General features: G+C 46.3%; 1 protein-coding gene across 1 annotated transcript in view; it reads right to left on the bottom strand.

The window, feature by feature from the left end:
* Positions 1-23,348, bottom strand: part of UNC5D (unc-5 netrin receptor D) — a 500,326-nt gene that overhangs the window by 86,446 nt on the left and 390,532 nt on the right. The window contains exons 11-13 of the mRNA XM_040341477.1: positions 21,359-21,443; positions 2,024-2,189; positions 123-350 (exon numbers count right to left, since the gene is read on the bottom strand). Of these exons, the coding sequence (XP_040197411.1) occupies positions 123-350; positions 2,024-2,189; positions 21,359-21,443 (479 nt within the window). The remainder of the gene's footprint in view (positions 1-122; positions 351-2,023; positions 2,190-21,358; positions 21,444-23,348) is intronic.

Here is a 23,348-nt window from a genome sequence, read left to right as displayed (position 1 = left end):
CACTGGCTGTCACTGAAACCGTCCCACTGAGCTATCGGCCCACCAGGAGTTTCCCGGTAGTCCCGATGGCCAGTACATGCCTGGTCCTAAGGTCCTAATGGTCGGTATTTCCAAAGTCTTACCTGAAATGCACACGGGGTGTTGTCCATACAATAAACTCTCAGGTTGTAGTCTAAGGAGTTGCAGGACATACATCCAAACACGGCCACTTTGAGCTCCTTCACCGCACAGTCTGTGAGAGGTTCCCCCACCAAAGCATAAGTGCCAAAACTGTCCATTAATATATGGCAAGCAAAGGGGTCCAGAAGGCAATAAAATGAAGTGGTTTCATCATCTGTACACATCACTTCCTGGAAGAAAAAAAAAAGGGGGGGGGGATTTAAAGAGAGGCTGATGGGAAAAAGTCTACAAATATCAGATCTTGTTGTGTCATTGTGACCATTGGACCTATTTTGGGGTAGCACCCCCTCTGACACCCCAAAAGCAGGATGGCACCTCCGGAGGCCAAGGGAGGACTAGCATTTCACTCCATGGCTAAAATGGGGGGGGGGTGAGAAAGGATATTGGAAGGATATTGAGGAACAGTTAGGGAGGTGATGGTTGGGGGGGGGTCCCAGATTCCATAGCAACTCCCTTACAGACCCTCCAGATTAATTTGCATATATGTGAACCAGGCTGGAAGGGGGGGGATCACGACCATATGGTCAGAATTGACCCTTATGCCTTGGACTGGCACGTGGCTCAGCCTCTCAGTGAGCCGCTGAGAGCCTGAGCCGCTCCCGCCCCCTACACAGCCCAGCACTCCAGTTAGCATGGGGGGGGCGGGCGGAGAAAGGACGCCAGTTACTTTTTTATTGATGAACGGTTACGGAGGTGAGGGTTGGGGGGTCCCAGATACCATAGCAACTCAATTTGCATATATGTGAACCAGGCTGGGGGGGGGGGGGAGATCACGACCATATGGTCAGAATCCATCCTTATGCCTTGGACTGGCGTGTGGCTCAGCCTCTCAGTGAGCCGCTGAGAGCCTGAGCCGGTCGCTCCCGCCCCCTCCAGAGCCCAGCACTCCAGTTAGCATGGGGGGGGCGGGCGGAGAAAGGACGCCAGTTACTTTTTTATTGATGAACGGTTACGGAGGTGAGAGTTGGGGGGTCCCAGATACCATGGCAACTCCCTTACAGACTCTCCAGATCAATTTGCATATATGTGAACCAGGCTGGGGGGGGGGGGAGATCACGACCATTTGGTCAGAATCCACCCTTATGCCTTGGACTGGCGCGTGGCTCAGCCTCTCAGTGAGCCGATGAGAGCCTGAGCCGGCCGCTCCCGCCCCCTCCACAGCCCAGCTGTTTGATAATTATCACATTTTCTTATAAAGGAAGTCTGAGGCCCCCTCTGGCAGTGGGGCCTGGGGCAATTTCCCCTTTGGCCCCTTTATAAATCTGGCACTAGCTGTGTGGGCGTAGCTCTGCATAGATGCACTATTCAAATTGTGACAGTGGGTGTAGGGAGAAGATCCCCCGCCCGCTGTCAGGGGGTAGGGGGTGGGTGGGTACAGGCAGGTGCTGTACTGTAACATGTTACATGTTACACCCTAAACACGGGTACAGACATGTAACTTGTTTATAAGGTGGGAGATAGAGAAAGGAGGCGCTCACACTGCCACACCCATAAATAGGGGAGGGAACACAAAAATGGTACCCAATAGTAACCATGGGTCGGACTTTAAAGGCATGGAAACAATGGAGAAGTAGCAAAAATAAATAATATTTATGGGAAAAAAGTGCATAGTATAATAACAGTGTTCAAAGATTAAAATGACGCAGTATGTACAGTGAGCCCTTGTGCGTCTACGCGTTTCGCTGTTAGGCTTCTTCAGGACGCGATCAATGTTCAAAGAGAAAAGCAGAAAAAAAGAACGGGTCTCACTGTCTTAGAATGAACTGAGCCTCATGTACAATAAGGTGGACTTATCCTTTAAAAATGAGAGTCCCGTGGCTCATTGACTCTATCGGACACCTACCTCCCATTTCCCCTGTGGGGTTCTCCTCTTCAGTCGGACGTTCCAGTCACAGCTGACTTCGGCGCAGTGGGGGATGGTTAAGGCCACGGGAGTAGAGACGGTCAGATCAAGCGGTCCACAGGTGACCTCGGGTCCCAGGAGAACCTCCGATCCTTCCAGCTGCAAACTTTCAACAAAAAAAAAAAAGATCCGAGTTATAAATTCAAGAAATACAAACCTTATCAAACAACTTTATTAATCCATTACAGAAAAGTAAAAAAAACACTTTGGCCCGGATTCACGTAGAGCCGCGTAAAATTGTGCGGGCGTAACGTATCTGATTTACGTTACGCCTCCGTAAGTGCTGTATTCTCAAAGCACTTGCTCCGTAAGTTGCGGCGGCGTAGCGTAAATCGGCCGGCGTAAGCCCGCCTAATTCAAATTTGGATCAGGGGGACGTGTTTTATTCAAAACTACTGTGACCCGACGTGATTGACGTTTCTGCGGAACGGCGCATGCGCCGTCCGTGGAATTTCCCAGTGTGCATTGCTCCAAAGTACGCCGCAAGGACGTCATTGGTTTCGACGTGAACGTAAATGACGTCCAGCCCCATTCACGGACGACTTACGCAAAAGACGTAACTTTTTCAAATTTCGACGCGGGAACGACGGCCATACTTAACATTGGCTGCGCCTCATATAGCAGGGGCAACTTTACGCCGGGAAAAGCCTAACGTAAACGTCGTAACTTTACTGCGTCGGCCGCGCGTACGTTCGGGAATTCGCGTATCTAGCTAATTTGCATACTCGACGCGGAATTCGACTGAAGTGCCACCTAGCGGTCAAAAAAAAATGCAGTTAAGATCCGACGGCGTAAGAGACTTACGCCTGCCGGATCTTAGGGATATCTATGCGTAACTGATTGTAAGAATCAGGCGCATAGATACGACGGCGCAACGCAGCAATACGACGACCCAGATTAGGACTTACGCCTGCCCGATGGTTGAGGACCACTGTTCTAGGTCACTACTGTTTGTCATTAAAGAGAGAATATCACCTCTGCCGGGTTAGCCCCCCCATATAAAAAAAATTTACTTTTTTCTATGCAGTTTGTTAGATCTTTGTTAGATCAGGTTAGATCAATCATTGTTTGCGTTAGATCACACACAGAAGAAGCAATATTAACAGTTATTTGCTGGGGGGCTAACCCGTCACCAGCCCCCCCTATCAAATTTTCTGGCCAAAAATCATTCCGGCTAATAGATATTCGTTAGATCCGGTAAGATCAAGTGGTTTTAACGTTAGATCTCACATCGTTTCCGAGATATTCCACATAGAAATAGGGATATTAGGTGGTACAAAAGGTACATCCATCTACAAGTGTCTCTGGAACCGTCTTTGGATGGTTCTCTAGCGAATGCCTGTAGCCTCTCCTCACACCTCTGTTCATCTTCCTGCCTCATGGTGATCTCCCCTCAGACCAACAAGCTTAAGTCTTTAGCTAGCCCCCCTTCTTACAAAGAAAAAGTAGTAGCTCCGCCCCCCGTAGAAATCAATGGTGCCATTTTGTGATGAGACTTCAAGTCCTGTGGTCCTCTGCTGCCGCTTGATTGGCTCCCTCACCCTGCCAATAGGGACACAGAGAAGAGAGCATAGTGGGCGGGATGCCGGTGAATGAGCGCCGCTCGTCACTCAAGGAAGAGGAGACAGGGACTGACAGGCATGATCTCCCTCAGTGAGTGCCTGTGTCAGTGTCTATTCAGTCCGACGTTTGCTGGCGGGAGGTGCGGGACCATGGGTGACAGAGCAGCCCCCGCTGCACACTCCCCCCACCAAAGAACCTTTGGTCCACCAAAGGAGGAAAAGAGTCTATGAGGTGTATTTCTATGTGGAATATTTTTGAAATGATGTGAGATCTAACGTTAAAACCACTTGATCTTACCGGATCTAACGAATATCTATTAGCCGGAATGATTTTTGGCCAGAAAATTTGATAGGGGGGGCTGGTGACGGGTTAGCCCCCCCAGCAAATAACTGTTAATATTGCTTCTTCTGTGTGTGATCTAACGCAAACAATGATTGATCTAACCTGATCTAACAAAGATCTAACAAACTGCATAAAAAAAAGTCAAATTGTTTTATATGGGGGGGCTAACCCGGCAGAGGTGAGAATATGTGCTACATTTTGGACCGTAGGGATCGCACAGGTCTGTCTAGGTTGTTGGAGCTCCTTTTAAAGGTCACGTCATCTGTGCCATTCACAGTTCAGCCATTTCCAGTACTTTCCACCATTTAGGATACAGATGGAGGGTATATGCCAGAAATAAAGACCTTGGGGTGAACCAGCCTGCCCCCTAGAGGATTGAGGTAATTGGCGAACTGCGCCAAACATTTGTACAAAAGAATGTTCCGTACTGCAAGTCTTTCCGAGATTTCTGGACCATGAAATCCGATCTTGAAATAGATCGGGGACGCGTGGTACGCACGGCCTCCATACACAGAGACAGCGCCAAGGGTCGTGTAACGCACTCTCTATCTAGGCTTTTAGGCAGATGCGGACGGCATTGCTCTAGGGCTTCACGTCTTAAAAAAGTGTTGAGCGTTTAAATGTGAAGACACCAAAGTGGCGTTCGGGGATTGTTTGGTCTCCGGCGTTCTGTCCCATTTAATGGAGGTTCAATTCTTCACCTTTTCCAATCGGTGCCGGCTTGTAATTTAACAGACAGGTGCTAAAAACCCATTAGGTCCCATTCAAGATACATGGAAAGTCTGGGGAGGGTCCCGGGGGACCATTAATGGAGACGAGGAGGAGAGAATGAAGGTCAGGAGGAGTGTGGAAGATGGAGAAGGAGAGAGAGAGGGAGCGAGTGAAGTATGGAGGACACGGGGACACGGGGGGTGAATCCCAGATGGAGGAAAAACAGGAAAACAAAGAGAGATTGATAACGGTGAATTGGTAGAAGAACCGATACCAGCGGAGGGGATATCATCTTCCCGGGACGGACTTATTACACATATAATGGTGTTTGTTGGACTTTGGGAGGACTTCTAAAGGTGAGGGACTTCTCATGTCACCGGTTGGTCTTCCGTAGGGTGACCACGTGTCCCGGATTGCCCGGGACAGTCCCGCATTTTGCAGGTCTGTCCCGAGTCCCGGCACCTTCATTCCATGACAATACAGTGTCCCAGAATGAAACTGACACAGCCACCCAATGAGCGGACAATGGGCGTAGGGCGTAGTAAAAGCTAGTTGTTAAGGAGCGTCCTTAACAACTGATGAGTCATCAGCTGTCAATGGGTTTCCCCGCTGACAGCTGAATAGAAAAAAAGCCGACAATAAAAAAAGTAAAAAAAACGGCGTGGGGTCCCCCTCCCCTAGTCCATTCCAGACCCTTTGGGCCCTATGGGGGCTTCCAGATTCTGATAACTCCCCTGCCTGCATTCCACCACAACCACCAGCCGGGGTAAGATGGGGACAAGGTGCTTTGGGGTGGGGGGGGGTAGAGCCCGAGGGGTCTGGCATGGACTGGGAGGGGGGACCACTACATTTTTTTTTCAATAGCCGGGTGCCAGCAATTGAAACTGTGAGTCAATTTAAATGTGATTTGACTCGTTTTTTTTTCTATACATGGTACAGATGCAGCAGGTTCCATACAGCGGCTATACAAGTCACTTACTCATTGTGTTCTATTCTATTTTCTGCTATTTTCTATTCTAGTCTATTTTATTTCTTTATTTTCTACTATATCTCATTCTATTCTTTTATTTTCTATTCTATTTTGTTCTGTTTTACTCTATTATGTTATATTTTTTTATATTCCCTTCTTTTCAAAATTGTCCCTTTTTTTCTATTCTATTCTGTTCTATTTTACTCTATTATTTTATATTCCATTCTATTATTTTCCCCTATTTTCTATTATATTTTATTATTTTATTTTGTATTCTATTTTGTTCTGTTTTACCCTATTCTATTGTCTTATTTCTATTCGATTCCATTCTATTATTTTATTTCCTATTCTATTTTGTTCTGTTTTACTCTATTCTTTTCTATTCCATTATTTTATTTTCGATTCTATTTCTTTATGTCCTATTCTATTTTATTCTATTCTTTTATTTTCTATTTTATTCTATTCTTGTTTTTAAAACTCAATATCAAAATTGATTCAAATTCAAATGTCGGCTGAACTTTGTTTTGTTATTTCTGAGCTTCCGAATAACGAAAAAATGTGTCTGAATTTAGATTTGGAATTAATGGAACTTCACAAGACCAGTCCCCCTGCACAAGGAGAGAGAGCAGAGCTGTGGGAGGGGCCCGGCAGAAAACTACAAGAGGGGGCGGAGACAAGACCAGTCCCCCTGCATAAGGAGAGAGAGCAGAGCTGTGGGAGGGGCCCCTGCAGGAAACTACAAGAGGGGGCGGAGACAAGACCAGTCCTTCTGCACAAGGAGAGAGAGCAGAGCTGTGGGAGGGGCCCCTGCAGGAAACTACAAGAGGGGGCGGAGACAAGACCAGTCCCCCTGCACAAGGAGAGAGAGCAGAGCTGTGGGAGGGGCCCCTGCAGGAAACTACAAGAGGGGGCGGAGACAAGACCAGTCCCCTTGCACAAGGAGAGAGAGCAGAGCTGTGGGAGGGGCCCCTGCAGGAAACTACAAGAGGGGGCGGAGACAAGACCAGTCCCCCTGCACAAGGACAGAGAGCAGAGCTTTGGGGGGGGGGGACAGCAGGCTCCAGCCACTGCATAAAACTACAGGAGGGGCAGAGACAAGACCAGTCCCCCTGCACAAGGAGAGAGAGCAGAGCTGTGGGAGGTGCCCGGCAGAAAACTACAAGAGGGGGCGGAAACAAGACAGTCCCTGCACAAGGACAGCGATCAGAGCTGTGGGAGGGGCCCAGCAGGCTCCTCTCACTACAGAAAACCACAGGAGGGGGCGGAGACAGCAGTGGCTTCCTCCCATGAAATCCATTCTTGGTTAGTGTTTTACATATCGTAGATTCACTAACAGGGATGTTGGCATATGCCAGAGACTTTTGTATGTCTTTAGCTGACACTCTAGGATTCTTCTTCGGTCTGCGCTGTGCTCTTGCCGTCATCTTTACAGGACGGCCACTCCTAGGGAGAGTAGCAGCAGTGCTGAACTTTCTCCATTTATAGACAATTTGTCTTACCGTGGACTGATGAACAGCAAGGCTTTTGGAGATACTTTTATAACCCTTTGCAGCTTTATGCAAGCCAACCATTCTTAATCGTAGGTCTTCTGAGAGCTCTTTTGTGCGAGGCATCATTCACATCAGGCAATGCTTCTTGTGAAAAACAAACCCAGAACTGTGTGTGTTTTTTTATAGGGCAGGGCAGCTGTAACCAACACCTCCAAATCTCTTCTCATTGATTGGACTCCAGTTGGCTGACACCTCACTCCAAATAGCTCTTGGAGATGTCATTAGTCTAGGGGTTCACATACTTTTTCCAAATGCGCTGTGAATGTTTATATGGTGTGTTCAATAAAAACATGGTAACATTTCATTCTTTGTGTGTTATTAGTTTAAGCCGACTGTGATTGTCTATTATTGGGACTTAGATGAAGATCAGATCACATTTTATGAGAAATCCGTATCATTCCAAAGGGGTTCACATACTTTTTATTGCAACTGTATTTGTACAGATCGGAGTTCAGCTTTAAAAATACGAATGATTTAGAAAATAAAAATAAATCTTTTCTTGCTCTTCACTGGAAGAAAAGATCTTCTCTGTCAATCTCCTCTGTGCTCCTCTCCCCCCGGATGGCAGATCTTTCCCCGGAACTCGGTGTGATTCTCTGTCTGTTCGGATACAGATATCTCTTTCAGCTGCTTGATATTAAAAATAATCTTTTCTCTCCCCGGGCTCGGATCGGATCTGATGGGGGGGGGTGGAATTCATTTCATCCATAAGCTGATACAATAAATAAAGAAGTCCTCTCGTTTTAGACAGGGAAGGAGAAGCGCCGCATCCTTATCTCGGCCGTGTCGGAAAGGAGTCCAGATGGAGGCAGTGTGAAAAGCCGTCTTAATTTGATGGAGAGGAGAAGAACGGGCGGTCGGGGGGCACGGCTCTGCTGGACTGATAACACCACGGAGTCCGGGGGAAGGCGTCCTTAGATACGTCACCGCAAATATCTGCCGGCCGCACTCTTATCTTTCCTGGAGGAACCAAAACCTTCTTCTAGATTTTACTATGAAGGATCCAGAAATTGTCCCCCCCCCAAGGCCTCATGGGAGGCAATGGAAAATGTCCTTACATTGTGCCAAGCTGGACCCATATAAGGATACAATGTGGATCACCCGGGAGCTCAGGGAGTAGATGGTGGTGACACATTGTATCCTTATATGGGTCCAGCTTGGCACCTCCATCTACTCCCTGAACTCCCGGTGTGGTCCACATTGTATCGTTATATGGGTCCAGCTTGGCACCGCCATCTACTCCCTGAGCTCCCGGTGTGGTCCACATTGTATCCTTACATGGGTCCAGCTTGACACCGCCATCTACTCCCTGAGCTCCCGGTGCGGTCCACATTGTATCCTTATATGGGTCCAGCTTGACACCGCCATCTACTCCCTGAGCTCCGGGTGCGGTCCACATTGTATCCTTATATGGGTCCAGCTTGACACCGCCATCTACTCCCTGAGCTCCCGGTGCGGTCCACATTGTATCCATATATGGGTCCAGCTTGACACCGCCATCTACTCCCTGAGCTCCCGGCGCGGTCCACATTGTATCCTTATATGGGTCCAGCTTGACACCGCCATCTACTCCCTTTGCGCAAAAGTTATAGCGCCTACAAAACAGAGGATAGTTTTATGTCATTTTTATTATTATTATTTGTTTTACCAGTAATGGCGGCGATCTGCGATTTTTAGTTTGACTGCGGCATTGCGGCGGACACATCGGACACTTTTGAAGCTATTTTGGAACCATTCACATTTATACAGCGATCAGTGCTATAAAAATGCACCGATTACTGTAACAAATACACTGCCAGGGAAGGGGGTTAACCACTAGGTAGCGTTGAAGGTGTAAAGTGTGTCATATTTGGTCAGTAGAGGTCAGTAATGGTGGCCGCCATATTTGGTCAGTAGAGGCTAGTAATGGAGGGCTCCATATTAGGTCAGTAATGGTGGCCGCCATATTTCTTCAGTAGAGGCCAGTAATGGTGGGCTCCATATTCGGTCAGTAATGGTGGCCGCCATATTTGGTCAGTAGAGGTCAGTAATGGTGGCCGCCATATTTCCTTAGTAGAGGTCAGTAATGGTGGGCTCCATATTTGTTCAGTAGAGGTCAGTAATGGTGGCCGCCATATTTCCTTAGTAGAGGTCAGTAATGGTGGGCTCCATATTTCCTCAGTAGAGGTCAGTAATGGTGGGCTCCATATTTCCTCAGTAGAGGTCAGTAATGGAGGGCTCCATATTTGGTCAGTAGAGGCAAGAAATGGTGGCCGCCATATTTGGTCAGTAGAGGCAAGTAATGGAGGGCTCCATATTTGGTCAGTAGAGGCAAGAAATGGTGGCCGCCATATTTGGTCAGTAGAGGCCAGTAATGGAGGGCTCCATATTAGGTCAGTAATGGTGGGCTCCATATTTGGTCAGTAGAGGTCAGTAATGGTGGCCGCCTTATTTCCTCAGTAGAGGTCAGTAATGGTGGGCTCCATATTTGGTCAGTAGAGGCCAGTAATGGTGGCCGCCATATTTGGTCAATAGAGATTTCCCAAGATATATGGAACAGTTTAAATCAAACCTGAATGACTCCACGGAAGTTTGCGTATTCCGTCCCGCGAGAAAATAAGGTTATATCACTTTTAAATGTCAAAATAAAAAAATTAGATTCGGAACGTGTGATCAGAAGGAATGATTTCCCTCGCCAGTTATAGAGTTCAGAGATATCACAGCTTCATACCAAAGAAAGCGCCATCAAATCTGCGGCGGCCATATGTTCCAGCCAGCTGATTATACTTTCAACTTTCCAATGGCTTTTCTCTTCCAGCGAGAGGAGATTTCACCGGGGAATCCTCCGAGGCCGGAGCCAAGATAATGGCTTGTGAGATTGATGGATTAATAAATGGACGGGACAGTAATAGCATTAGGATGTAGTGGGCCGAGCGTCATCGGCAACGCTCGTTGGACGAAACGTATTTGGCTCACGAGTCTGCTCTGAAAACACAACACCTTGGCAGATATTTGGGGGAGGGGAGGGGGGGGGTCAAGATTACGACTTGCCTGTCAATGGTCTGAGTGCAGCAATGAGAGATATTCCGTGTTCTTTATTTTCAGTGCTCTCCAGGCTTTCCTTTTTGGTAAATATTCATTTCCTTGTGGGAGAAATAGTGGGCCTAATATTAACCACTAGCCCTCCGGAAGGTTTTACCCCCCCCCCTCCTCTTCATGACCAGGCCATTTTTTTATTATTCAGCACTGCGCTAATTTAAGTGACAATTGTGCGGTCGTGCAACACTGTACCCAAATGACATTTATATAATTTTTTTACACAAATATAACTTTATTTCGGTGATATTTAATCACCTCTGGGTTTTTTTTTATTTTTTTTTGCAATATAAACAAAAAAGACAGAATTAAAAAAAAACAGTTTTTTCTTAATTTCTGTCATAAAATTTTGCAAATAAATAATCTTTCTTTATTTAGGCCAACGTTTAGTGTGCTGCTTTTTTTTTTTGGGGGGGGGGGGGGGGTCAAAATAACCTATGATGTAACCTGTGCTTCAGTGTTGCCGGATCGGCCTAAAGGTCCTGGCACTGGGAAGCTGGAGATGGATCTGGAGATGGATCTGGAGATAGAGATGGATCTGGAGATGGAGATGGATCTGGATCTGGAGATGGATCTGGAGATGGATCTGGAGATGGATCTGGATCTGGAGATGGATCTGGAGATGGAGATGGATCTGGAGATGGATCTGGAGATGGATCTGGAGATGGATCTGGAGATGGATCTGGATCTGGATCTGGATCTGGAGATGGATCTGGAGATGGAGATGGATCTGGAGATGGATCTGGAGATGGATCTGGATCTGGAGATGGATCTGGAGATGGATCTGGATCTGGAGATGGATCTGGATCTGGAGATGGATCTGGATCTGGAGATGGATCTGGAGATGGATCTGGAGATGGATCTGGATCCTGCATATTTAGGAGCCCTTAGCCAATCCCCAGGTGGCAGGCCTAGCAGGGGACTAAAGGGAGCCCTTAAATCAGATGGGTCTCAAACAGGAGGCCCTCCAGCTGTTGCAAAACTACAAGTCCCGTGAGGCATTGCAAGGCTGACAGTTACAAGCATGACTCCCACAGGCAGAGGCATGATGGGACTTGTAGTTTTGCAACAGCTGGAGGGCCACCAGCTTGAGACCCCCTGCCTTAAATAGACATGGGCCATGCCTGCAGGGGAGTCAGGTAGAAGATGAAGAAGCAGTGCTGAGGGAGACTGTAAGTGGCCCTTAAGGGACCCCTGTCGGGGAGGGGTTTTACCTTGGGCTGGGGCTCAGGTGGCTGACCTGGAAGGATCCAACCACAGGAGAAGTCGGAAGGGGGTTTTCCTGAGAGGCAGAGGGAGCAAGGAAGGGCAGTGTGAGTAGATCAGCACGGTGCCGGGACTGACATGGGGAGAGACTGCCAGCTGTAGACTGTCTCTCGAAGACGGCAGTGTGCTTAGGTCTTCATCCAACCTTTCCCTGGGAGATCTCCCATCAGTCAATCGGGTAGAGCGGTGAATAGAGAGAGTCAGTCAGGTAGAGCGGCAAAGAGAGAGAGTCAGTCGGGTAGAGCGGCCAGGTGAACAAGCATTTCCTGCAGAGGTAGAGCTGAGACCCGTGTCTACAAGGGAGTTGGAGGAACTCCAGGATGCAGTTTACAACAGATTGTGCTTCTTGCCAAGGGACTGAGAGATCCCGCCTGTAGGGGCTGAGAGATCCCGCCTGTAAGGGGCTGAGAGATCCCGTCTGTAAGGGGCTGAGAGATCCCGCCTGTAAGGGGCTGAGAGATCCCGCCTGTAAGGGGCTGAGAGATCCCGCCTGTAAGGGGCTGAGAGATCCCGTCTGTAAGGGGCTGAGAGATCCCGCCTGTAAGGGGCTGAGAGATCCCGCCTGTAAGGGGCTGAGAGATCCCGCCTGTAAGGGGCTGAGAGATCCCGTCTGTAAGGGGCTGAGAGATCCCGCCTGTAAGGGGCTGAGAGATCCCGCCTGTAAGGGGCTGAGAGATCCCGCCTGTAAGGGGCTGAGAGATCCCGCCTGTAAGGGGCTGAGAGATCCAGCCTGTAAGGGGCTGAGAGATCCCACCTGTAAGGGGCTGAGAGATCCCATCTGTAAGGGGCTGAGAGATCCCGCCTGTAAGGGACTGAGAGATCCCGCCTGTAAGGGCCTGAGAGATCCCACCTGTAAGGGGCTGTTGCTGAGCCAACAAAAGACAGTTAGTTTCTAAAGAGGAGTAAATCAAGTGAAGCTGTAAATAGGGAGATCACCAATGTAAGGGACATTCTTCCCACTGATCACCAATGTAAGGGACATTCTTCTCACTGATCACCAATGTAAGGGACATTCTTCCCACTGATCACCAATGTAAGGGACATTCTTCTCACTGATCACCAATGTAAGGGACATTCTTCTCACTGATCACCAATGTAAGGGACATTCTTCTCACTGATCACCAATGTAAGGGACATTCTTCTCACTGATCACCAATGTAAGGGACATTCTTCTCACTGATCACCAATGTAAGGGACATTCTTCCCACTGATCACCAATGTAAGGACATTCTTCTCACTGATCACCAATGTAAGGGACATTCTTCTCACTGATCACCAATGTAATGGACATTCTTCTCACTGATCACCAATGTAAGGAACATTCTTCTCACTGATCACCAATGTAAGGGACATTCTTCTCACTGATCACCAATGTAAGGGACATTCTTCTCACTGATCACCAATGTAAGGGACATTCTTCCCACTGATCACCAATGTAAGGGACATTCTTCCTACTGATCACCAATGTAAGGAACATTCTTCTCACTGATCACCAATGTAAGGAACATTCTTCTCACTGATCACCAATGTAAGGAACATTCTTCCCACTGATCACCAATGTAAGGGACATTCTTCCCACTGATCACCAATGTAAGGGACATTCTTCTCACTGATCACCAATGTAAGGGACATTCTTCTCACTGATCACCAATGTAAGGGACATTCTTCCCACTGATCACCAATGTAAGGGACATTCTTCTCACTGATCACCAATGTAAGGAACATTCTTCCCACTGATCACCAATGTAAGGAACATTCTTCTCACTGATCACCAATGTAAGGGACATTCCTCCCACCGATCACCAATGTAAGGGACATTCTTCTCACTGATCACCAATGTAAGGGACATTCTTCTCACTGATCACCAATGTAAGGAACATTCTTCCCACTGATCACCAATGTAAGGGACATTCTTCTCACTGATCACCAATGTAAGGGACATTCTTCTCACTGATCACCAATGTAAGGAACATTCTTCCCACTGATCACCAATGTAAGGAGCATTCTTCTCACTGATCACCAATGTAAGGGACATTCTTCCCACTGATCACCAATGTAAGGGACATTCTTCCCACTGATCACCAATGTAAAGAACATTCTTCTCACTGATCACCAATGTAAGGGACATTCTTCCCACTGATCACCAATGTAAGGGACATTCTTCTCACTGATCACCAATGTAAGGGACATTCTTCTCACTGATCACCAATGTAAGGAACATTCTTCTCACTGATCACCAATGTAAGGAACATTCTTCCCACTGATCACCAATGTAAGGGACATTCTTCTCACTGATCACCAATGTAAGGGACATTCTTCTCACTGATCACCAATGTAAGGGACATTCTTCTCACTGATCACCAATGTAAGGAACATTCTTCTCACCGATCACCAATGTAAGGAACATTCTTCTCACTGATCACCAATGTAAGGGACATTCTTCTCACTGATCACCAATGTAAGGGACATTCTTCTCACTGATCACCAATGTAAGGAACATTCTTCTCACTGATCACCAATGTAAGGAACATTCTTCCCACTGATCACCAATGTAAGGGACATTCTTCTCACTGATCACCAATGTAAGGAACATTCTTCTCACTGATCACCAATGTAAGGAACATTCTTCTCACTGATCACCAATGTAAGGGACATTCTTCCCACTGATCACCAATGTAAGGAACATTCTTCTCACTGATCACCAATGTAAGGAACATTCTTCTCACTGATCACCAATGTAAGGAACATTCTTCTCACTGATCACCAATGTAAGGAACATTCTTCCCACTGATCACCAATGTAAGGGACATTCTTCTCACTGATCACCAATGTAAGGGACATTCTTCTCACTGATCACCAATGTAAGGAACATTCTTCTCACTGATCACCAATGTAAGGGACATTCTTCTCACTGATCACCAATGTAAGGAACATTCTTCTCACTGATCACCAATGTAAGGGACATTCTTCCCACTGATCACCAATGTAAGGGACATTCTTCTCACTGATCACCAATGTAAGGGACATTCTTCTCACTGATCACCAATGTAAGGGACATTCTTCTCACTGATCACCAATGTAAGGAACATTCTTCCCACTGATCACCAATGTAAGGGACATTCTTCTCACTGATCACCAATGTAAGGAACATTCTTCTCACTGATCACCAATGTAAGGGACATTCTTCCCACTGATCACCAATGTAAGGAACATTCTTCTCACTGATCACCAATGTAAGGGACATTCTTCCCACTGATCACCAATGTAAGGAACATTCTTCTCACTGATCACCAATGTAAGGAACATTCTTCTCACTGATCACCAATGTAAGGAACATTCTTCTCACTGATCACCAATGTAAGGAACATTCTTCCCACTGATCACCAATGTAAGGGACATTCTTCTCACTGATCACCAATGTAAGGGACATTCTTCTCACTGATCACCAATGTAAGGAACATTCTTCTCACTGATCACCAATGTAAGGGACATTCTTCTCACTGATCACCAATGTAAGGGACATTCTTCTCACTGATCACCAATGTAAGGAACATTCTTCTCACTGATCACCAATGTAAGGAACATTCTTCTCACTGATCACCAATGTAAGGGACATTCTTCTCACTGATCACCAATGTAAGGAACAATTATGTGCAAGAAAAATAAGGTAGAAGAAATGCTTGTAGATGATTGGGTGATGGTGAGGACGGAGCGTCGCCTTCTCTTGTAAAGTGAACAGTCTATTTGCTGTTAGTAAATCCTCCCATTATCTCTCACTCTAGTCAGGCACTGCAGGATACCAATGATTACCCTTCCCCCGCCTCTTTAGTTTGGTGCACTAAGTATTCTCCATCAATGCCGGAATTGTGGACCAGTGAACCCGCGTATTAGTAAATTCCATTGGAAGCTTCCATTGGCATCCAACTTAATTGTCAGACAAGTGTGGATGACGTCTGACCTCGTCCCAATTCATAACGAGTTTTCTTCCCAGGAAAGGTTCATGTGAAGATTTATTGCTCTGTATTATTTATCGGAGCCGGAAGGGGTGAATATGATGGATGGAATGTAGATGAACAGCACAACCAATTAACATCTTCCGCAAACACTCAATAAAGTCCGCCAGTTCTAGAGAGTGTTGTATGTTGTGCCGCTGCTCTCCGGAATCCCGGACATCGGATCTTTGTATCCGATCCGAGAATTTCTATAGTTCAATCCCGGACATCGGATCTTTGTATCTTATCCGAGAATTTTTATATTTCAATCCCGGACTCCGGACCTTTGTATCTTATCCGAGAATTTCTATATTTCAATCCCGGACATCGGATCTTTGTATCTTATCCGAGAATTTCTATAGTTCAATCCCGGACATCGGATCTTTGTATCTTATCCGAGAATTTTTATATTTCAATCCCGGACTCCGGACCTTTGTATCTTATCCGAGAATTTCTATATTTCAATCCCGGACATCGGATCTTTGTATCCTATCCGAGAATTTCTATATTTCAATCCCGGACATCGGATCTTTGTATCTTATCCGAGAATTTCTATAGTTCAATCCCGGACATCGGATCTTTGTATCTTATCCGAGAATTTCTAGATTTCAATCCCGGACATCGGATCTTTGTATCTTATCCGAGAATTTCTATAGTTCAATCCCGGTCATCGGATCTTTGTATCTTATCCGAGAATTTCTATATTTCAATCCCGGACATCGGATCTTTGTATCCTATCCGAGAATTTCTAGATTTCAATCCCGGACATCGGATCTTTGTATCCTATCCGAGAATTTCTATAGTTCAATCCCGGACATCGGATCTTTGTATCCTATCCGAGAATTTCTATATTTCAATCCCGGTCATCGGATCTTTGTATCTTATCCGAGAATTTCTATAGTTCAATCCCGGTCATCGGATCTTTGTATCTTATCCGAGAATTTCTATATTTCAATCCCGGACATCGGATCTTTGTATCTTATCCGAGAATTTCTATATTTCAATCCCGGACATCGGATCTTTGTATCCTATCCGAGAATTTCTAGATTTCAATCCCGGACATCGGATCTTTGTATCCTATCCGAGAATTTCTATAGTTCAATCCGGGACTCCGGATCTTTGTATCTTATCCGAGAATTTCTATAGTTCAATCCCGGACTCCGGATCTTTGTATCTTATCCGAGAATTTCTATAGTTCAATCCCGGACATCGGATCTTTGTATCTTATCCGAGAATTTCCATAGTTCAATCCCGGGCATCGGATCTTTGTATCTTATCCGAGAATTTCTATATTTCAATCCGGGACATCGGATCTTTGTATCCTATCCGAGAATTTCTATATTTCAATCCGGGACATCGGATCTTTGTATCTTATCCGAGAATTTTTATATTTCAATCCCGGACATCGGATCTTTGTATCCTATCCGAGAATTTCTATATTTCAATCCGGGACATCGGATCTTTGTATCCTATCCGAGAATTTCTATATTTCAATCCGGGACATCGGATCTTTGTATCTTATCCGAGAATTTTTATATTTCAATCCCGGACTCCGGACCTTTGTATCTTATCCGAGAATTTCTATATTTCAATCCCGGACATCGGATCTTTGTATCTTATCCGAGAATTTCTATATTTCAATCCCGGACATCGGATCTTTGTATCTTATCCGAGAATTTCTATAGTTCAATCCCGGACATCGGATCTTTGTATCTTATCCGAGAATTTCTAGATTTCAATCCCGGACATCGGATCTTTGTATCTTATCCGAGAATTTCTATATTTCAATCCCGGACATCGGATCTTTGTATCCTATCCGAGAATTTCTAGATTTCAATCCCGGACATCGGATCTTTGTATCCTATCCGAGAATTTCTATAGTTCAATCCCGGACATCGGATCTTTGTATCCTATCCGAGAATTTCTATATTTCAATCCCGGTCATCGGATCTTTGTATCTTATCCGAGAATTTCTATAGTTCAATCCCGGTCATCGGATCTTTGTATCTTATCCGAGAATTTCTATATTTCAATCCCGGACATCGGATCTTTGTATCTTATCCGAGAATTTCTATATTTCAATCCCGGACATCGGATCTTTGTATCCTATCCGAGAATTTCTATAGTTCAATCCCGGACATCGGATCTTTGTATCTTATCCGAGAATTTCTATATTTCAATCCCGGACATCGGATCTTTGTATCTTATCCGAGAATTTCTATAGTTCAATCCCGGACATCGGATCTTTGTATCTTATCCGAGAATTTCTAGATTTCAATCCCGGACATCGGATCTTTGTATCCTATCCGAGAATTTCTATAGTTCAATCCGGGACTCCGGATCTTTGTATCTTATCCGAGAATTTCTATAGTTCAATCCCGGACTCCGGATCTTTGTATCTTATCCGAGAATTTCTATAGTTCAATCCCGGACATCGGATCTTTGTATCTTATCCGAGAATTTCCATAGTTCAATCCCGGGCATCGGATCTTTGTATCTTATCCGAGAATTTCTATATTTCAATCCGGGACATCGGATCTTTGTATCCTATCCGAGAATTTCTATATTTCAATCCGGGACATCGGATCTTTGTATCTTATCCGAGAATTTTTATATTTCAATCCGGGACATCGGATCTTTGTATCCTATCCGAGAATTTCTAGATTTCAATCCCGGACATCGGATCTTTGTATCTTATCCGAGAATTTCTATATTTCAATCCCGGACATCGGATTTTTGTATCTTATCAGAGAATTTCTATAGTTCAATCCCGGACATCGGATCTTTGTATCTTATCCAAAAATGTCTATATTTCCATCTGGGACATCGGATCTTTGTATCCTATCAGAGAATTTCTATATTTCAATCCCGGACATCGGATTTTTGTATCTTATCCGAGAATTTCTATAGTTCAATCCCGGACATCGGATTTTTGTATCCTATTCGAGAAGTTTTATATTTCAATCCTGGGCATTGGCTTTTTTTTTGCTCCTTGTATCCCATCACAGAATCTTTAAAATCCCGGACATCGGCTGTTTTTCTGCTCCCTCTATGCTTTCAGAGAAGTTCTATATTTGAATCCCGGCTTTTTTTCTGCTCTTTTATACCTTTGGAGATCTTCCTTTTTTTGTTTTTTTAATCCTGGGCATCGGCTCTTTTTCTGCTCTTTCTATCCTATTGGAAAATTTCTATTTTTGATTCATGGACATCGGCTCTTCTTTCTGCTTTTTGTATCCTATCGGAGAATTTCTATTTTTCAACCCGGGGCTCTTTTTCTGCTCTTTGACCCTTTTTATTGACCATTTTGAATAATTTGTGGGAAAAAAAACCCAATAACAAAGTGTTATAGAAGAGATTACAAGGAATGTTAACAAACGCCACATCTTGGCTAGGCAAAAAAAAATAAAAAATTATTTTGGTTGACTTATGTAGACGAATGGAAGAAAGGAAAGAAAGAAGGAAAAGGGAAGGAAAGAGGGAAGGAAAGAAAGAAGGAGAAGGGAAGGAAAGAGGGATGGAAAAGGGAAGGGAAGAGGGAAGTAAAAAGGGAAGAAAAAGAGAAGGAAAAGGGAAGGAAAGGGGAAGGAAAGAAAGAAGGAAAAGGGAAGGAAAGAGGGAAGGAAAAGGGAAGGAAAAGAGAAGGAAAGGGGAAGGAAAAAGGGAAGGAAAGAAAGAAGGAAAAGGGAAGGAAAGGGGAAGGAAAGAAAGAAGGAAAAGGGAAGGAAAGAGGGAAGGAAAAGGGAAGAAAAAGAGAAGCAAAGAGGGAAGGAAAGAGGAAGGAAAAAGGGAAGGAAAGGAAGAAGGAAAAGGGAAGGAATGGGGAAGGAAAGAAAGAAGGAAAAGGGAAGGAAAGAGGGAAGGAAAGAAAGAAGGAAAAGGGAAGGAATGGGGAAGGAAAGAAAGAAGGAAAATGGAAGGAAAGAGGGAAGGAAAAGGGAAGAAAAAGAGAAGGAAAGGGGAAGGAAAAAGGGAAGGAAAGAAAGAAGGAAAAGGGAAGGAAAGAAAGAATGAAAAGGGAAGGAAAGAGGGAAGGAAAAGGGAAGAAAAAGAGAAGCAAAGAGGGAAGGAAAGAGGAAGGAAAAAGGGAAGGAAAGGAAGAAGGAAAAGGGAAGGAAAGGGGAAGGAAAGAGGGAAAGAAAAATAAAGGAAAGGAAAGAAAGAAAGAAAGAAAGAAAGAAAGAAAGAAAGAAAGAAAGAAAGGGGAAGGAAAAGGGAAGGAAAAAGGGAAGGAAAAGGGGAAGGAAAGAAAGAAGGAAAAGGGAAGGAAAAGGGAAGAAAAGAGGGAAGGAAAGAAGGAAAAGGGAAGGAAAGGGGAAAGGAAAGAGGAAAGGAAAGAGGGAAGGAAAGAAGGAAAGAAGGAAGGAAAGAAAGAAGAAAAAGGCAAGGAAATGGGAAGAGGGAAGGAAAGAGGGAAGGAAAGAAGGAAAAGGGAAGGAAATGGGAAGGGAAGAGGGAAGGAAAGGAAGAAGGAAAATGGAAGGAAAACCCGAAGGAAACGGGAAGGAAAGAGGGAAAGAAAGAAGGAAGGGGGAAGGAAAAGGGAAGGGAAAAGGGAAGGAAAGAGGGAAGGAAAGAGGGAAGGAAAAGGGAAGGAAAGAAAGAAAGAAAGAAGGAAAAGGGAAGAAAAGAGGGAAGGAAACAAGGAAGTAGGAAGGAAAAGGGAAGGGAAAAGGGAAGGAGGGAAGAGGGAAGGAAAGAGGGAAGGAACGAAGGAAAAGGGAAGGGAAGAGGGAAGAAAAGAGGGAAGGAAAGAGGGAAGGAAAAGGGAAGGAAAGAGGGAAGGAAAGAAGAAAGGAAAGAGGGAAGGAAAGGGAAGGAAAGGGAAGGAAATAAAAGGAAAAAGGAAGGAAGGAGGGAATGAAAAGGGGAAGGAAAGAAAAAAAGCAGAACACGGTGGAAAAGAGCTCTATGTGATGAGTAATCAGTCCTGTTGGATTGTAATATAGAGAAAAAAAGGGTAGAGAAGTAAAGGACAAGAGAAGGACAAGAGAAGGACAAGAGAAGGACAAGAGAAGGAGGGGGAAGAAGAGGGATGAGAGGATGCAGAACAGGGTGGGGAGGAGGTAAGGTAAGGTAAATAGGGGTTTGGGGGGGTACCCCTCCCCCATGGCACTCAAGGGAGTGACCAGTAATAAAGAGTTTAGGGCATGTGGGTTCGGTTGGGCACACAGAATCCTGGGTGACCACATTTATCCAGAACCTTCCATAGGTTTCAGAAGAAATGGCTGATGAATAATCGGGGTCCCGTTCAGCCGCAATTGTGTTTTTAGAGAAATGTAGGGACCCCGAAGAACGAGGAATCGTTTGCCTTGTGGCAGCGAAAATAAAGAGATCAATTTGGTGGCTGGGCGTGAAACTCCCCCATGGGGTTCATTCCGTAGCACTCCTTCCGGGGCTTTACGTAGGTTACAGGTATAGATGAAGGTATCAGTACGGATCCATAACCTACATACTTTCAGGCAAGCCCCCCAAATATCTACCATAGAACCTTCCTGACCAACCAAACCCCCCGGAGAATTTCTATGTTTGGAATCCCGGGCATCGGCTCTTTTTCTGCTCTTTTGTATCCTATTAGAGATTTTCTATTCTTCGTGATAGACTCTTTTAGGTCATTGTTGAACATAAACTATATAAAAAGAAATCACTTCTAGTCTATCTACAGGGCTTGTCTTTCAGATCCAACCAAAGCCATTTGAGGCTCCCATTCCAATCACCGCGTATCACTGACCTGAAACAAAGAACACTTTTCTCATTTCAGACTTTTTTCTGTTTGTTTCCATTAACATGTGGCCATCACTCTCCTTACCTTGGTTCCCCTTGATTGACTGACAGATAGATTTCCCAGGAGTTGTCTTCTGCAATCGCCTCATGCGGGATCAACAGGCTCACCCCTGGAAAAATAACGAGATAGAGCTTAGAGATCAGAATCAGACGGAGAGAGAGAGAGAGAGAAGGCCTGACAAGTGCAGACATCAGTAAAGCACATCTCCCTACACGGCACGTCTCCCTACACGGCACGTCTCCCTACACGGCACGTCTCCCTACACTGTACACGGCACATCTCCCTACACGGCACGTCTCCCTACACGGCACGTCTCCCTACACGGCACGTCTCCCTACACGGCACGTCTCCCTACACGGCACATCTCCCTACACGGCACATCTCCCTACACAGCACGTCTCCCTACACGGCACGTCTCCCTACACCGTACACGGTACATCTCCCTACACGGCACGTCTCCCTACACGGCACGTCTCCCTACACGGCGCGTCTCCCTACACCCCACACGGCACATCTCCCTACACGGCACATCTCCCTACACCCCACACGGCACATCTCCCTATACGCCACGTCTCCCTACACGGCACGTCTCCCTACACGGCACGTCTCCCTACACCGTACACGGTACATCTCCCTACACGGCACGTCTCCCTACACGGCACGTCTCCCTACACCGTACACGGGACATCTCCCTACACGGCACGTCTCCCTACACTGCACATCACCCTACACAGCACGTCTCCCTACACGGCACGTCTCCCTACACGGCACGTCTCCCTACACGGCACGTCTCCTTACACGGCACGTCTCCTTACACGGCACGTCTCCCTACACCGTACACGGCACATCTCCCTACACGGCACGTCTCCCTACACGGCACGTCTCCCTACACGGAACAACTCCCTACACGGCACGTCTCCCTACACGGCACGTCTCCCTACACCCCACACGGCACATCTCCCTATACGCCACGTCTCCCTACAAGGCACATCTCCCTACACGGCACGTCTCCCTACACGGCACGTCTCCCTACACGGCACGTCTCCCTACACGGTACATGGCACGTCTCCCTACACGGCATGTCTCCCTACACGGCACGTCTCCCTACACGGCACGTCTCCCTACACGGCACGTCTCCCTACACAGCACGTCTCTCTACACGGCACATCTCCCTACACTGTACATGGCACATTTCCCTACACGGCATGTCTCCCTACACGGCACGTCTCCTTACACCGTACATGGCACATCTCCCTACACCGTACATGGCACGTCTCCCTACACAGCACGTCTACCTACACGGCACGTCTCCCTACACGGCACGTCTCCCTACACCGTACACGGCACATCTCCCTACACAGCACGTCTACCTACACAGCACGTCTACCTACATGGCACGTCTCCCTACACCGTACACGGCACATCTCCCTACACGGCATGTCTACCTACACCATAAATGGCACATCTCTCTACACCTAACATGGCACGTCTCCCTACACCGTACATGGCACATCTCCCTACACGGCACATCTCCCTACACCGTACATGGCACATCTCCCTACACGGCACATCTCCCTACACCGTACACGGCACATCTCCCTACACGGCACGTCTCCCTACACCATACACGGCACATCTTCCCACACAGCATGTCTCTCTACACCATAGATGGCACATCTCCCCACATGGCATGTCTCCCTAAACGGCACATCTCCCTACACAGCACATGGCGGCAATCAACTCGGAGAACAAGGTTTAGGGGTGTGTCTATGGAAAGGCTGCCCACAAGGTTTAGGGGTGTGTCTATGGGAAGACTGTCCACAAGGTTTAGGGGTGTGTCTATGGGAAGACTGTCCACAATGTTTAGGGGTGTGTCTATGGGAAGGCTGCCCACAAGGTTTAGGGGTGTGTCTATGGGAAGACTGTCCACAATGTTTAGGGGTGTGTCTATGGGAAGGCCGTCCACAAGGTTTAGGGGTGTGTCTATGGGAAGGCTGTCCACAAGGTTTAGGAG

This window comes from Rana temporaria, chromosome 3, assembly GCF_905171775.1.
Source record: "Rana temporaria chromosome 3, aRanTem1.1, whole genome shotgun sequence".
Classification (NCBI taxonomy): domain Eukaryota; kingdom Metazoa; phylum Chordata; class Amphibia; order Anura; family Ranidae; genus Rana; species Rana temporaria.
The sequence above is the reverse complement of the archived record's forward strand: the minus strand, read 5'-3'. Positions and strand labels throughout refer to the sequence as shown.